A 17,297-nucleotide genomic window follows, 5' to 3' on the forward strand; every position below is an offset into this window, starting at 1 on the left:
ATATTCTGCCTTCTCTCTTCCACCCTGCCTTCAGTGCAGCATAGCTGGAAACCTGCTCACTACAGCAGGTGAAAGATGAAAGTGGACACTGGAACAAAGAGAGGAAGAAAGGACAGGTCTCTATGCAACAGCAGATTTTAATGAGTTAATTTAAGAGAATTCTGGCCCCTTCCCATTAAAACTTCTAAAGTACTGAAGTATTGCAAATTGGAACACAGTACAATTCCATGGAACCTTTAATGAGGCAGCAAGTAGGTTAAAACTAAAATCTAGTTTACAAACAGCAGCAACAATTAACTCAGTAAACTTCACCAAAGGCTGTTAAAACTATAGCAGCTGTTCTAATGCAACCACCGAATATCACAGGATCACCATAAAACCAACCATCAGTCAAAACTAAAGAAAAACAAAAACTTCTTCACCTGGCGCCAAAATGATAGTGACAGTTGCATAATCATGGTACCGCCACTAAGAAGTGACTGCCTGCTTTCATTCTTTACGTGTGGGGCATGCAGTGCAAAGACTCTGATGAAAATCTCAGAGCACAGGCAGGGATTGTATGAGAGTCAGCGGTAATTTAATAGGGGAAATATCCAGTTGGCAAACTTGCAGATCTATCTAGAACTTTTTTCCAAAGCCAAGACCCATTTGCAACACTAATCTGCAACAGAGAACTCAGTGGGTATTTTAAAACTTTATTTTCTGAAACAAAAGTATAGCATGATACATTTCTGAAATACACAAACTGCCCATTGCCTTTTTAAAAACACACCTATGCACAAATTTCCCCAAAGCTTTTGGTTAACAATTCCATGGAACTCGGTAGCAAAACACATTTTTAATGGCAAGATAATAAGATCAGGACTACTATGAACACAGTTTCCACTGACAGCATTCTTGGATCCTGCCTCTCCATCTTCAGACAATTCAAAATACTCACTGCAACATCATTTTTTCCCTGACTTAGCCCCATCATTTGGAAAACTACATGCTTTGCTTGTGACCAAAACCTCTGAATTTGCAGGCACCGTCACACAAGACACAATCTTTCTTTCTTTCTTTCTTTCTTTCTTTCTTTCTTTCTTTCTTTCTTTCTTTCTTTCTATATGATGAGATATATTTATTCATTTGTTCATTAATTTGCTTCATTTACACCCAGCCTTCTCCCCAATAGGGACCCCAAGTGGCTTACACCATTCTTGTCTCCTCCATTTTATCCTCACAACAACCCTGTAAGGTAGGTTAGGTTAAGAGTGTGTGACTGGCTCATGGTCACCCAACGAGCTTTCATGGCAGAGCGGGGATTTGAACCTGAGTCTCCCAGATCCTAGCCTGTCATTCTAACCACTATGCCACAGTGAGTTTCCATTGGAAATTTGAACAGGAAAAACAGCAGCAATGAATTGAATTAGTTCTCTGTATTCTATTTAATCGTACTAGTCTCTTGCACCATTTATATAATAAATTATATCGAGACTCCCTGACAGAGGTGCAAATTGCAACACTCTTAATAGATAGAAGTCTCTTTCCCCCCCACATCTTATCTGTCATTTTCACACCTAGCTCTTTGCTCCGTTTTAATTTGTTAACTTCTGTGTCCTCTCTTTTCTCCTCCTCTCTCTTCATTAGGCATATGTAAAGCACAGACACGGTAGATTAAAAGGTATTTCCTTCCTGCAAATGTGGTTTGGGGGAAAGCAAGACAGGGTACAGATCTATCATGGAGAAAACTCAGCACTTGCAACCAAACTAACAATGGCTGTCTCTCATCCTAGGAATCTATAGAGGTTTCTTTGTGGTACACAGATAAAAGGGAGTTCAAACCTCCAACCCATTCCCCCCCCCCGAAACTTTTCCTGCTCAGCTTGATCAACCTACTCAATTGGCCTTACCTGCCTTATGGCATTGCCTATGCCAACTTGGCATCAGCGTCGGCTGACTTTGGTCTCTTAAGAGAATGCACCCTCCCTGACATCATTGCAGCAGGCACAATAGTTAGTCATTGTTATGCTGCCATCTGAAATTTTTAACTGGAATTGCTGAGGCTGTTATGAATTATTTAGGGTCGAATTGTTATTTATTGCTTTATTAATGCTGTAAGCTGCCCTGAGCTCTCTTGCCGGGTAGGGCGGGTTATAAATTGAATAAACTAAACTAAACTACTCCAACGGCTATACCACACGGTCTCTCTCATTGTGATTTATTATGTCACGGGTTTCCTGTTCGGTGCCTCAGTGATGGTTGATCATCCTTCTGAGGCAGAAGGTGCATCTCCCATGGCTCTAAAACAGAGCCATAACTTAAGGCAAGCAGATGCCTGCACCAAATGTAGTTGGCAACGGGAGGGGTAAAAGCCACGTCTGATAGGAATGCAAACATACCCTCTTGCCCATACCGTGCCATAAAGGGGAAAAAAGGCAATCAAGAAGAAGAAGAGATTGGATTTATACCCTGCCCTTCACTTCCCGAAGGAGTCTCAGAGCGGCTTACAAACTCCTTTCCCTTCCCCTCCCCACAACAGACATCCTGTGAGGTAGGTTGGGCTGAGAGAGCTCTGACAGAAACTACTCTTTTTCAAGAACAGCTCTGACAGAACTACGGCTTGCCCAAGGTCATCCAGCAGCTGCAAGTGAAGGAGTGGGGAATCAAACCCGGTTCTCCCAGATTAGAGTCCACACACTTAACCACTACACCAAGCTGGCAGTGTTCAAATCCTGCTGTGCTCTTTTTTCTTCTGCCTATGAAAAAAGGTGGGGGGGAGGCAACAATATACCTAGACAGAGCTCCCCAGACAACTGTGGTGTGTTTTTTAATTCAGAAACTTGCACAAACACATGAACCTGCCTTATAGCAAGTCACTTGCCCATCAGAGTCAGTTATGTCTACTCTGAGTAGCAGCCGCTCTCTCCAGGGTCTCAGGCAGAGGTACTTTGCATCACCTCCTACCTGAACACTTTCACTGGAAATGTCAGAGTTTGAACCTGGGACCTTCTGAGTGCTAAGCAGGTGCTCTGCCAATAGTCTTTTGGTGGCAGTAAGATACAGAAGCATTCTAAGGATGCTCTGGAGGTGAGCCATCCCCAGTTCTGCCCCCACCTTCGCTCCTTCTAAATCTGTGCTGCTCAACAGCTTTTGTACAAAACTAACAACTATGTATTGGCCCAGATGGGCTCTCAGTGCCAAAAAATGACACTTTTTCACTCTTAGCAACCCGCAATAAATATAACCGAAGAACACGAGCTTCTAAGTAACATTAGACTGCAGGGGTTCAGCACCAAAAAGGAGCATATTGAAGAGAGCCGAGAAGCTGAAAACCAGAAGGTCTTCTTACTACAGGAATGTAAAACTCTGGAACGGTTTGCCTGAAACATTTATTGGGTTTACAGCCCACCTTAATTGTTGATTTCACGGGGGGGGGGAGCGGCAGCATGCAGTCAAATAGCATAAGACTGCCCACAAACACACAATAGAACTAGAATCACAAAAACTAGAAGCAATCCAGAAAAAAAGTTAACAGTGATAGATCTGAAATGGAATTCAGCGGCTTTTATTAGCAGCTCAGTGGGGTCAGGAAGACCTTATTTTCCACTACATGTTCATTTTGGGGGTCCTCCTCTCGTTACCTCCCTCCCAAGAGCAACAAGGAGTGTCACAACCAGCAAGGATTTTTTTTGGTAAACAGCATTTTCTTCTGGGGTTACTTAATGTGGATTTCTTTCAGATTCACGCTTTGACTGATCACTGTAATTTGGAGTCAGGAAGGAATTTCCCCCTAAACCAAATTGGCTAGACAGCCTGGGATTTGCAGCTGCCCGTTGCAATACGCAGCATGGCTCACTTGCTGAAGCCACCCATGGCTGTTTTGCTTTGCCCCCTGTACCATAATCAGCCTCCTCGATCTGAGTTTCGTAGATGGGTCTGGTGGGTGATAGACTCTGATCACTGAGACAAACTTTGTTTTTATTTTATTTATCAAATTTATACCCCACCACTCCCTCCACAAGCGAGGCTCAGGGTGGTAGATGTCCTTAGACTCCCTTTCCAACTCTCATGAGTCTAACAGCAACAGCGAGGCCTTGCTTGTTCTGAGACAGATATTTGACTGCTCAAATACTATTTCCATGCCAACCTTCTCTAGTTACAGTGCACAGGGGACTCGGTATGCTCTGAAGAGTGTGCCAAGAATCACAGTGAACGGACCAAGGAGAATCCCACGGGAGGGCAGGCGACTCCTCCCCCTCCACTTGGCATGAGAAGCACTCCCCCCCACCCCAGCTCAGGTGCATCAGGAACCCTTCCGGGTAGAAGGCACCATCTGCGTTTGGGATCCCCAGTGGATCGAAGGCCCATCTGTGCAACTCTCAGATCATCAGAAATGGGCAGCTGAACTGGGCATTGGGACCGGATTATGTCTAGCGCACGCATGCATGCACATGATTTATGACGCTCTGGGACGTTTCTCGATTCCTTTAGCACATTGCTATACACATACATTTAAGTCAGCACATGATTTCCGGCTCACACCATGAACAGACGGGGGATCGGCTCTGATCCATCATCAAAAACGCAGCTGCATTTGGGGACAGTTTCGTCTTCCAGCCTCACAGCCCACATGGCAAGTCACATGTGAATGTACATAATGCCATAACAGAGGCTTCAAAACATCTACTTGTTCCATGCTGGAAGCTGCCAGTTCTCTTCCTCCCTTTGATCTTGCTAGTTTCAATAGTTCTCTCTCTCCAGTGACTGGGTGTGGCCATACTGGTTATTCCATCCTGTCCTTTCAGCAACCCAAGAATGGTTAATTGGAATATTTGTCCAATTTCATATACTAAGCATAGGAGAGCTATCTCAAGGGCTCTGTTGAGGCAGAGACCAGGTCTCAGTCTGTGAATGTGAGAATAAACATAGCAAGGATAAGCAGCAGCAGCAGCAGCAGCAGCAGCAGCAGGAGGAGGAGGAGGAGACTGGATTTATACCCCACCCTTCACTCAGAGTCTCGGAGCGGCTTAACAACTCAAAAAAAAGAGCTCTTTCCAGAACTGTCCTTGAGAGAATGGCTCTGAGAGAACTATGGCTTGCCCAAGGTCATCCAGCAGCTGCAAGTGGAGGAGTGGGGAATCAAACCCAATTCTCCCAGATTAGAGTCCGTGCACTTAACCACTACACCAAACTGGCTGTGGCTCAGTGGAAAGGGCACCTCTTTTTTATTTTATTGTCCCTGGTTCAATCCCAGGCATCTCTAGTTAAAGGATTTCAGGTAGCTGGTGTTGGGAATGCCCCCTCTCTGCATAAGAGCCTTAAAAGACTCTGCTTGCCGGAGCAGGAAGTGTTCAGCTGACCTGGTATGAGAAAGATTCATATGTTCATATGTCCCACTGGTCACGGCCCTTTTTTGACCCCAGCTGGCTCAGAGGAGTGTTGCCACATAGGACCTACCTGGTTCTACAGTCAGTTGAACCCCTGGTGATAACTGAAAAGGAATGTATCAAGGTATCTGGAAGTCTATTTAAAATATTTATTAGCTGCCCTTTCTTCTTTACGGAGCTTGAGGCAGCATATGACATAAATAAAATACACAAATAGGCTACACAAAAATGCACAAAACCAAACTTTAAAATCACAATTTAGGACTGCTTTAATTAGATGCAGTCCTAAATAAAACTGTCTTCATCTGCCTCCTAATGATCGAAAAGTGAGGGGGCCAGGAGCCCTTCCCAGGGGAAGTTGTTCCATAATCGTGGGGCTGCCACTGAAAAGTCCCTCTCTTGTGTACCCATCCAAACAAGCTTCTTTGATTGATGGGCTCTTTTTGTAGCAGGTACTCATTTGCATATTAAGCGACACCCCCCCTAATGTAGCCAATCCTCCAAGAGCTTACAGTAGCTCCTGTAAGAAGAGCTCTGTAAGCTCTTGGAGGATTGGCTACATTAGGGGGTGTGGCCTAATATGCAAAGGAGTTCCTGCTACAAAAAGAGCCCTTGAGGGGCCACTGGGGATCTGTGGGTGGAACACCTCTTAAACGGAGCTGTCATGGATAGATCATTGCTTGATGAGAATCATTGCATCCACTTGACTTTCTGGAAGCTGATGGATCCCAACTGGATGCTGACTTCCCTGTGAAGCCTGACTTCACTAGCAACCTGCTGAATCCCAAGCTGACTTCTAGAAAAGAGACAGGACTCAGGTGACTGAACAGGGGAAGCTAACATATACTGGGTCAGACCACTGGTCTACCAAGGCCAGCACTGTCTACTCAAACTGGCAACAGCTCTCCAGGTTCTCAGGTGGAAGTTTTTCATATCATCTTCTATTTATTTATTTATTTATTAGATTTTTACCCCGCCCTCCCTACCTCAGTGATGGTGAACCTTTTAGAGACCGAGTGCGCAAACTGTGACCCAAAACCCACTTATTTATCGCAAAGTGCCAACACGGCAACTTAACCTGAATACTGAGGTTTTACTTTAGAAAAAACAACTCATACATTAACTTAAGATCATCCAAACAAAGTAAGGAAAGCAATCCCAAATGCTTTCATGTACTTAAAATTATTTGGCAGAGAATTCGACACTTTAATGATGGTCTGGGCCTGGCTGGGGTGATGGCACGCGTGCCCGCAGAGAGGGCTCTGAGTGCCACCTCTGGCACCCATGCCATAGGTTCGCCACCATTGTTCTACATGATCGTTCTAATTGGAGATGCTGGAGATGGAACCTGGGACCATCTACAGGCCGAACAAATGCTCTACCTTGAAGATAGATTCAGGTGGGTAGCCGTGTTGGTCTGAAGCAACAGAACAGAGTTTGTCCAGCGGCACCTTTAAGATCAACGAAGTTTAATTCTGGGTATAAGCTTTCATGTGCTGGTCTTAAAGGTGCCGCTGGACTCAAACTTTGTTCAAATGGTCTACCACTGAGTCACAGCTCCTTAACACAGTTGTTCCTACAAGCCTAGAGCTCAGGTGCCTTCCTATTATCTACAAAGCTGTAGCTTCTGGATTGTTAGGGCTGATGGCTGAACTGTATGTGACATTAAGACTCTGAATGAGTGCCATTAAAGATGAGTTGAAGGGCCTACTGCCTAGCCATCACAGTGGAGAAAAAGGAAACTTGTTTCTCTGCTACATCTGCTCTATATGGGATAAAGCTTTCCTAAACGCTAAAGCATACTTTAAAGCTGAAAGCATTAAACAAACAAGAAGAACCTTCCACGGCCTGCTGTGACTTGTTTGCAGAAAAATTCAATCCAACTTAAATGCAACACACCAGCTACTAAGGATGCCACCCTAAGCAGAATTATAGGCTTCAAAGTCCAGTGGACAAAGTCCAAAGAACAATGAGGACAGGAGGTGAAGGACCTCTCAAGTGCAGAGTCACAAGGCCATCCTAAACAGAGGTGCCCCTTCAAAGCACTTGAGAGGTCCTTCACCTCCTGTCCTCATTGTTCTTTGATGACTTTCATCTGGCACCATTGGAGGATCTGGAGCATCTTCTTGAAGCTTTCCCTTCCTAGATAATGGAGAGCCAAGAAAAGGTGGCAAGTTTTGCCAAGGAAATAATAAACGAGTCAGCAGTAAGAGAAAATCCTCCCAGCCTTTTTTATGGATACAGATCAAGATGGGTAGCCATGTTAGTCTGTCTGTAGCAGCAGAAAAGAGCAAGAGTCCAGTAGCACCTGAAAGACTAACAAAATATGTGACAGGGTAGGAGCTTTCATGAGTCACTGCTCACTTTTTTAGATACAGCTAGAATGGGAGTCCATCTGTCCTATTTATTGGATAGTGGAATGATTTCAGATGCTTAATGACATTAGCAGGCAAATGATAATAGCAGGTGAATAATAATAGCAGGCATGATTGGATTTAGGTGAGATATGCAGAGGAGTAATAGGCGTGGAGAAATCAGCATTGGTAATGAGACAAAAAACCCAAGTCTCAATTCAGTCCAGGTGGATGCATTGTCTTGAAGCTCAAGACAATGCATCCACCTGGACTGAATCGAGACCTAGGTTTCCTGAAGCTCAAGACAATGCATCCACCTGGACTGCATCAAGACCTAGGTTTCCTGAAGCTCAAGATAATGCATCCAGCTCTTATTTATTTTGTATCAGAGTACAGAGTGGCAAAACAGAGTCCAGGTATGCTTAGCTGAAGCTGATTATTTGGGGTACTGTGACTGTATTGAGTCCGTTTTTTAAAAATGCTTGAAGATTTATTTATTTATAGCCTGCTTTTCTCCTCAGTGGGGACCCAAAGCAGTCTGCAACCTCAATCTGCCCTCCTCCATATTATCCTCACAACAACCCCGCTGTAAGATTGGTCAACCTGAGAGACAGAGACTAGTCCGAGGTCACCCAGCAAGAGTACAAGCCAGAACGGGAATTTGAACCTTGGTCTCCCAGAGCCTACTTCTTTTAAAAAGTCAGGGAACACTTCCTGCTGCCCAGCTGAACATGTTTTTCTGTACCTTCGGCCCACAGGTACCAAGCAATGGCTTTAGGAAAGAACAGTTCAAGAAGAGGTTGACCAGTGACTATAATAACACCACTCAGCCTCAATGAAATCAGAATGTGGCTCCTGGGGAGAACATGGGCAGCTTCCTCTGCCACAGAGTCAGCCCAGAAAGCTGGAAGAAACATTAGAACATTCTTGTCATACTTACTTAAAATATTTGCATCCCGCTTTATAGACTTAAGGTGGCGTTCCTTGTTTTCCTCCCGGCCCTAACCGGCTCTCGTGTTCAACATCCCGGTTGGCTAGCAATTTCAGTGTAGACCTCAGGCCCAAATAACAGTAGGACGATGCCTCTTCGTTGACCTATGTCTGCCTAATGCTGCTTCTTCTGCCTATTATCATCATCATCATCAACTCCATATATAGCCCGCCTTTCTCAAGGAGTCTCAAGGCAGATTACAAAATATGAAAAGCAATCCAATCAGGCAGCAAACACCTCCGGTAAACAGTGCAGAAGGACTAGGATTACAGAACTGGAACAACCACGCAAATGAAAACCGGTCTAAGATGTGGCACACCATAACGAAGGGGTTAGAAAACAGAGAGCATGGCAATAAAAAGAGGTGATACGTACAATGAACAGTGCAACAGACCACATTACTATCCCCTATAGAAGCAACCTCCTGTGCCGTTCCATGAACTACCATTCTAATCCCTTTGTAGAAACACCCCTCTGAACCCTACTGTTCCACAGTGTTTGTCTCTTGCTCTCCCTTGCTGGCTCCTTGCCTCCTGCTGCTCCTACTGCCAGGATCTCTGGATATTTGCTCCCTCTTACACCTACTCCACACAGCCTGCCAACCCTACACTTCTCAGGTTGCACACAACAAATCGTCAAGAGCCGTCAGGTTGCAAATAAATGATTCCAGTGCTATGGAAGGGGAGCGAGAGCGGGGAGGAAATACGGTAGTTTTAAAAGACTACTTACGTGGCACAGCAACCCCATACTCCTGTGGGTTCTCTGCCACCACCTTCTGCTTGAGTTCATTTAATCGGGACCCCAAAGAACCTGAAGAGGGACAGAGGAGACAGGTGTGTCAGTGGGCAGAGCACATGGACACAGGTGCCCTACAGCAAAAGGAAGGGGGGGGGGAGAAATACACATTTCTCACCCAGCACTTTTTGCCACCGATTTTCTATGCAACAAAAATGTACACGGTAATTTGAAACTACCTGGGTTCCATCTGTGATGAAAAAAGCCCCCCCTTCCAGAGTGCCTCACACCTTGCTGAGGAGACAAGAGCCCCTGGGGATTATCCTTCTCTCTTCTGAGGTTTGGAAAGAAATGGGTCTGAGCTCTGGCGCCTCTTATTATAGAAACTGGCCCCGGGCGAGGCCACTGTATCCCTCCCTCACAGAGTGACTCACCAATCAAAACCACCAGTCTCTTCCTGTCACCCGGCTGCTGCTGGTATTTGGTGACTTCCTCGTAGGTGAGGAGTTCGGAGGTCTGGGGTGGTTCGGCTTGCTTGGTTTCGGGCTGGCTGGTCTGCTTCTCCTTTCGGCTCAGCCGGAAGCTCCGCCGCAAGCCAGCTACAAGGCCCAAAAGCAATGTTATTGTCACCACGCATCCCCCGACGTTGAATTGCGGGTTTGCTTAGCTTAGAATCATAGAATCAAAGAGCTGGAAGGGGCCCTGCAGGGTCATCTAATCCAACCCCCTGCACAATGCAGGAAATGCACAAATACCTCCCCCCCACACCCCCAGTGATCGCTGTTTCACACCCAGAAGATGACAAAAAAAACAACACCCAGGATCTCCAGCCAAACTGGCCTGGAGAAAAATGGCTTCCTGACCCCAAAGTGGCGATTCAGTTTGGACTGCCCTTCTGTACAGTCATCTGGTAATTCTCAGACTACAGTAAATCAAGCCCTCCCCTCCTCGTCTTTGAATTTAAAAAAATGCATTAACAGATTCTCCCCAAAATACAATAAAATCATAAAACCAGAATAGAAAGGGGTAGAGGGAAGCTCGCAGTCCCAAAGCCCGCCTAAAGAAGAAATCTTCACCGAGCTTCTGAATGCAGGCAGAGATTGGCTCAGGCGGGGTGACTGGTAAGAGTTCCAGAGCACAGAACCCCTGGTGGAGAGGCCTCTGGCCAACCCCCCCAGCAATCTAACGCCCCAAATGTATGGGGTGCAAAAATGTACTTCCGCTCCTGATTTTAATGAACAGCTGACGTGCGCAGATGTGTTATTAGATCCGTCCAGGGTTGGGGTAATGCAGGGCCACATTTCCGGAGTCCCCAAAAATCAGGCACTTTGCTAGGCCTTGGAGGCTGCAATCAGTTCAGTGGCCACAAGTGGCAGGATTGGGAAACCAGGACCTACTTCCAAGCATGCTCTCCCTCACCTATTTATTTGATTAGATACATATATCCTGAACTGAACTGATATCCTACTTTTCTCCCCAAAGGGGACCTCAAACAGCTTACAAGATCATTCCCACCCTTCTCCACTTTAGCCTCACAACGAGAACCTTGTGAAGTAGGTAGGCTGAGAGAAAGACAGGCCCGAGGTCACCCACGGCAGAGGGGTATTCGAACCTGGGTCTTTCAGATCCTAGTTGGACAATTTAGCTATCATGGTGCAGAATCTAGTATTCAACAATCCCAATTATCTGCCATCTACCAAATGGAGGTTTCTAGGTCTTCTGTCTCATCACTATGTGTGGCTGGTGCTGGTGTGGAAGCTGAGCAAATTTCATGACCATGAGAAGCAAAGAGAGAGCAAACAGACAGAGCCAGTTTGGTGTAGAAAGCCCGTTTGGTGTTGTGGTTAAGAGCGGCAGGTTTGATTCCCCACTCCTCCTCATGAAGCCAGCTAGGTAACCTTGGGCCAGTCACAGTTCTCTCAGCGCTCTCTCATCCCCACCTACCTCACAGAGTGGCTGTTGTGGGGAGAGGAAGGGAAGGTAATTATAAACTGCTCTGAGACTCCTTAGGGTAGCGAAGGGCGGGGAATAAAACCAACTGTTGTTGTTCTTATTCTGCAGCTATGTGCAAGAAGTATATGACTGATGTACGCTGACATTTCCTGGTACAGAACCTATTTTTTCCCCAGAGGCATGGGCTAAACTCAGAATATATTCACAGCCTTGTCTATATACAGTACAGGTGGGCAGCAATGCTCCCTCTAAGCTGTGGAGTCTTGTGAGCAAAAATCCTACCTTGTGAGCTGCTGGCGTTAAAAGTCGTGAGCGAGCAATTTTGGCTGCTGCATACATTAATTGGCTCCGGAGCCCTCCTTCCTGAGCTAAGGCAGAAATGTGTGAGCCGGAGGCTAAAAAGCTGTGAGCTAGCTCACACTAACTCAGTTTAGAGGAAACACTGGTGGGCAGCAATGTTGGTCTGAAGCAACAGAACAAAGTGTGAATCCAGTGGCACCTTTAAGACCAACAAAGTTTAATTCTGGATATAAGCTTTAGCATGCATGCACATGAAAGCTTATACCCAGAATTAAACTTTGCTTGTCTTTAAAGTGCCACTGGACTCACACTTCATTCTGTATACGGTACAGTAATTTATGCCCTGTTTTTCTCCCCGATGGGGACCGGAAGCAGCTTACATTGTTCTCCTCTCCTCTATTTCATCCTCACAACAACCCTGTGGGATAGGTTAGGCTGAGAGTGTGTGCTTGGCCCAAGGTCACCCAGCAAGCTTCCACGGCAGAGTGGAGATTCGAACCCGGGCCTCCCAGATCCTAGTCTGACAACCACTAGACCACTCTGGCTGCCATGCAAGAAGCAGGTACTGTTGTAGGATGCCCAGGACCAAGGCTCAAACAGGTTTTCTAAAAGCCCGATTCCTCACCTATATATTGTCCATTGAAGTATCCCTCGCAATCACAGTCTTCTGTTGAGAAAGAGGAGAGAGAAGGGACAGGTGTTAGAAGGTAAAGTACACACCCTCCATGGGGAACAATCGTTTCATGTTGCATCCGCAGTGATTTCACGGGGCTTTTGCAGAGCGAGAATGGCAAAAAGCCACAGTTGAAGGGAGGATATTTGATTTGTAGCATGCTGTGGGGAAAGATGAGTGGAGAGAAATGGTTCTCCCGCACGCACACACCCTGTCAGGCAGTGGCACAGAGCACACAGAGGGAATTTCTGTCCATAGAAAATGCACCCCTAAAGACAGGGGGGGTGGAGCAAGGTTTTTCTTTTAATCTATTTTTTAAATTTATTTGCATTATTTATAGTCTGCTTTTTTCACTAAGGCGCACTGGTGGTAGTGGAAAGTGCTGTCAAGTCGCAGTGTTGGCAAGTGTGCTTAAAATGTGTTTTTATCTGTATTGTGCTGATACTCATGTGTATGCAATGTATCTGCATCTGTGTATGGGTTTGGGAATGCTGTGTAGTCTGCTTGCATTGAGTTTGCCTGCACCTGGAAGCTGATCTGCCAATGTGCTGTTTGCACCAATATGTTAATGAAGACACACACACACCTACCCATCCTGCCTTGGGAAAAAGAAGGCATCCTCCATCACGCTCAGCACAGAGGACTTTTGAAACAACAACTATTCCACCATGAAGGATCCTTGGATAACACGTAACCCCAGATCTGGTTTGCATCACAAGGAAGGACATTCTGTTTACAGCTCCTGGACCAAGCCAGCAGAACTCTACTACAAAGGGTTTCCATGGCAATACAAGTTTCACACCTTGACCAAATGGTCCCATTGAAGTTAGGTTTAGAATTTGAATATTGTTCCACTCCCTCTAGATAGGTACGTCACCTCCCAATGGCCAATAGACATAGGGAAGAGGACGGACTACAGTTAAGAGGTTGGCCCAGAGGCCAGCCCCAAAACCAGGTTTTAAAAGGCGATGCAAACCTTTTGTTTGTCGCTAGCCATACCTACCCCACCTTGCAAGTTAAGTCTACTGCAGGTGATTCTTACGTGTTTTCTTGGATCGCGACCAAGAGAACCCACATGTGTTGGCTGGTCCATCCGTGTGATATAGAGTCCCTAAAGATAGATCTTTTGTTCCTGTTTTCCCCATTGAGAAGATTCCCTTCTCGCCTGGATCAGATAAGTATCAACCATTAACCTTCTGTGTATTACCTCCTCCCTGTTAGTCCAAAGTTATTATTTTTGCTTTCTATTGCTACTGTATCTACAGAATCTTGTGTGTTTGTGTGAACGCATCTGTTTTTGTATGCTTGAGAATATCAACAATATTTAGTAAAGACAACAATTATTATTAAACATCAGGTGTGTTGTCTCCTTCATTAGGGGAAATAGGAGAGTCCGTCTGATTCCACCCTCTGTATACATGGGTAAAAGAACGCACGTGCCCCCGTTGTACATAAAACGGTATTGGGCCAGTGGATATATCCTCCATCCGAGGATTTCTGCTAACAGCAGTCAACTTATGGTGAACCCCCCCCCCCCAAGTTTTCAAGCCAAAGGATGTTTCAGAGGTGGTTTGCCACTGCCTGCCTATGCACCGCAGCCCTGGTATTCCTTGGAGGTCTCCCATCCTAATACTAGCCACAGGGGCGAAATTGGATGAGATTGGGCTAGCCAGGGCAGGGTGAAGGCAGATCACACCATGTAAATCAGTACCATCAACAGGATGGGGACATCCAATAAACAATGCGATAGGATTTGGATTACAGAAATCTGGGACCAAGGAGAAACCTGAAAACTGAGCTGAAATAAAGCATTGGCATTAACATAACATGTTAAACAATGCAGAAATTACACAGTAGGATCATACTTAATGGAGCACTTGAAAGAACAAAACATCAAAATTCAGAGTAAATAATCAACAAAGAGTCAGTATAAGAAGGCCCGTTTGCATCACTAGAACCATGCAACTTAACATTACTGGTAACTGACATGTTGATTCATAATCCATAAATCTTCTACAACCCAAACACTGCCTGTTGCGAGTCTTCTGTTAGGAAGTGGCACATGCAAGGTCCCATGATCGGTAATGAATGTACCCCAGGGCACCGGGGACTATTGTTTCAGTGCACTGGCATAAATCTGGACAGGGCTTGTGCCTGGATTACTTGCAACCATTTACCTCTATCATTTCCCTTTCTGTAAAGGATCTCTAAGAAGCCCTTTAGTCCCATAAAAGAACTGGCAATTGAGAAAATGCTACTGTAATCACTGATATGTTTTTAAAAAAGCTCTCAAAGCCCTCCAGTGGAACAGTGGGACAGATGGAGCGCTATAAGAGCTGACAAAACGAAAATGGCACTGATGTATGTGGAAACCTTTGAAAATGCACACTTTTCTGTCCACACAGTGCCAGACCACACCTGGTCTGTGCTCTTCCCAAAAAGATTGGAGAAAAACAGGTTGGGGGGGGAAACATATCGAGGATGGGAAAGGGCTATTAGAGCACAATGCTGTATGGATGCTTTTTAAAAAGCACTCTCATATGGAAGCCAAGGCAGAGGAAAACTTCCCTGTAGAAACAGCTTTTCCTGAGCATTTTGAAAGGAAGGGGGGAAAGTTACTGAATTTGCTCAGCTGTTTTCTTCACTAACCTACAAACAGGGCCGGCCCATTATTGTTAAATTTTAGACTGTCACCTAGGGCGACATGGGCCCCCGGCCCCCCCCCCCGTCCCGCCCTCCCCGGGGGGGGGGGGGCAGAATGTATCCTCGCCTACTGGGCAAAAAAACCTGGGGCCGTCACTCCCCACAAAAGAGTCTCAAGAGCAAGTTGGGAGAAGAAAGACGGAATGAAATTGACCATATGAACATATGAAACTGCCTTATATTGAATAAGACCACTGGTCCATCAAAGTCAGTTTTGTCTTCTCAGACTGGCAATGGCTCTCCAGGGTCTCAGGCTGATGTCTTTCCCATCACCTGCTACTTGATCCTTTTAAGTGGAGATGACCGGGATTGAACCTGGGACCTTCTGCATGCCAACCAGATGCTCTACCACAGAGCCACAGCCTCTTCCACTGGGTCACTAAGGGACATGTCAAAACCAGGGGGTGCTGGTGTGCACAACCAGACAACTTCTACTCCAACAAGTAATTCACCCAGCCTCTCACCCGGACTACTCAGTGTTGGCCTTATTTCAAGCCAATCACTATTTTCTGTGTCAATTTCTCTGCTGGCCATCCTGCTGCCTTCAGAAAATGGGCAAGCACCATGTGGGTCCCAAGATTCCCAGATCAAGGATCCTCAAGGCTCTGAAAGGCCAGGAGAACTTCTGCAAGACCAAACAGAAAGTGCTACTCCAAATAGATCACTGGTGCGACTCTACGGGTGCGTTCAGATGGGGGATTTACAACAGTTAGGGTGCCGGTTCCAACCGGTGTACTTACGGGCGTTCACACGGCGAACATCTGCCTCCCGTCCCTAACCGTTGTAAATCCCTTTAAACCGTTGCACTCTGCCACTAGGTCCCAAGTGGTGGTAAACTGAGTGCAACGGTTGTAAACGGTGCACCCTGGCGTCTGATCGCTCTCCTCTGTTCCACAGCCATTTCCGTCGGAAGCCTCAGGCTTCCGGCTTTCCCCCGCCATTTTTTTTTTAAACTAAGCGATATGAACTTGGGCGAAGCTTCGCCCTGAGCGTTTGTTAAGAAAGAAAAAAAAAGCACTTAGTTTAACTTCCCGGAGGAGTCCGGGACTACAGGGAGGCCAGGTTGGGCTTTAAACTTTAAAGGTAAGTCCTTACCTTTAAAGTTTAAATGTAATGGGGGGTTGAGCATGCGCAAAAATCGCCATTCTCTGAATGGCTGCCTATGCGCATGCTCAAACTGTCCTTAAAAAAAAAAAACGCCGACACCCGCAGCGTGTAAGCGGGCGTCCACCGGAGGGATCTGGAAGATGGAGGTGAGTGTGTGTGTGTGTGTGTGATCGCGTTTATGCCGGCAGAAACTGCACCGGTTCCAACCGGTGCAGTTTATGCCGGCAGAAGCGCCCCTCTGAACGCACCCTACATGTAATACATCTCTCATATGTACTGCAAAGGAAATGTGGATACCAGAACAGAGCTGCGGTTGGCCATTCCGGGCAGAAAGTGCATGACTGCTTTGAACAGGAAGGTATGGAGGGGCAGATGGAAGAGGAACAGCCCAATACTTTAATTATCACTACCTAATGGCCAACTTACAGCAGTCCTGTAGGTTTTCAAGGCAAGAGACAAACAGAGGTAGTTTGCCATTGCCTGCCTCTGTGTAGCAACCCTGGTATTCCTTGGTGGTCTTCCATCCAAGTACTAACAAAGGCCAACCCTGCTTAGATTTCAAGATCTGACAACATCGGACTAACCTGGGCCACCCAGGTCAAGGTAAGTATCACTACACAGAAGCACCAAAAGCACATATCCAGCTGAGATAACATCTGTTAAAACTGACAGTCTTCCTATTTGTCCCAGAACCTTTAGATAAAAGACATACAACTGAATCCTATCAGGTTTTCTGCTGGAAAGAAAAGGGGCCCCTTTTAACTGATAAAAAGGCTAGGGGCAAAACTGGATACAATTGAATGGAGTAGCTGGTAGGCTTCAACCCACAAAGCTAGAAATGGCTAAGCAGCTGCCATTTGCCTGTCAGCCATCCCTAACCACCCACCCACTTATTTATTTATCCATGTAAAATTCTCCTTAGACTCAAGGCAGCCCACTATGCAACAAGAAGCTTCAAGTGCACAGAAAACAAAAGCTCATTAAGAAGATGAAAAAAACAAACACACAAAAACAAATACCAGGTAAAAGCAAGCTTCAATTGTGGTGACGTAACGGAATTTTCACAAACATTCCAAGTGCTCGCACACAAGGCCTAATGGATAAAACAGAAC

At 45.9% G+C, this 17,297-nt stretch overlaps 1 protein-coding gene across 1 annotated transcript in view; it reads right to left on the minus strand.

The window, feature by feature from the left end:
* The window catches only part of MPP3 (membrane protein, palmitoylated 3), a 92,272-nt gene that overhangs the window by 23,024 nt on the left and 51,951 nt on the right, over positions 1 to 17,297 (minus strand). The window contains exons 12-14 of the mRNA XM_015423178.1: positions 12,328 to 12,369; positions 9,884 to 10,048; positions 9,444 to 9,524 (exon numbers count right to left, since the gene is read on the minus strand). Coding sequence (XP_015278664.1) covers positions 9,444 to 9,524; positions 9,884 to 10,048; positions 12,328 to 12,369 — 288 coding nt within the window. The remainder of the gene's footprint in view (positions 1 to 9,443; positions 9,525 to 9,883; positions 10,049 to 12,327; positions 12,370 to 17,297) is intronic.

The sequence above is a fragment of the Gekko japonicus genome, unplaced genomic scaffold (genome assembly GCF_001447785.1).
Source record: "Gekko japonicus isolate JY-2015 unplaced genomic scaffold, Gekko_japonicus_V1.1 scaffold661, whole genome shotgun sequence".
NCBI lineage: Eukaryota > Metazoa > Chordata > Lepidosauria > Squamata > Gekkonidae > Gekko > Gekko japonicus.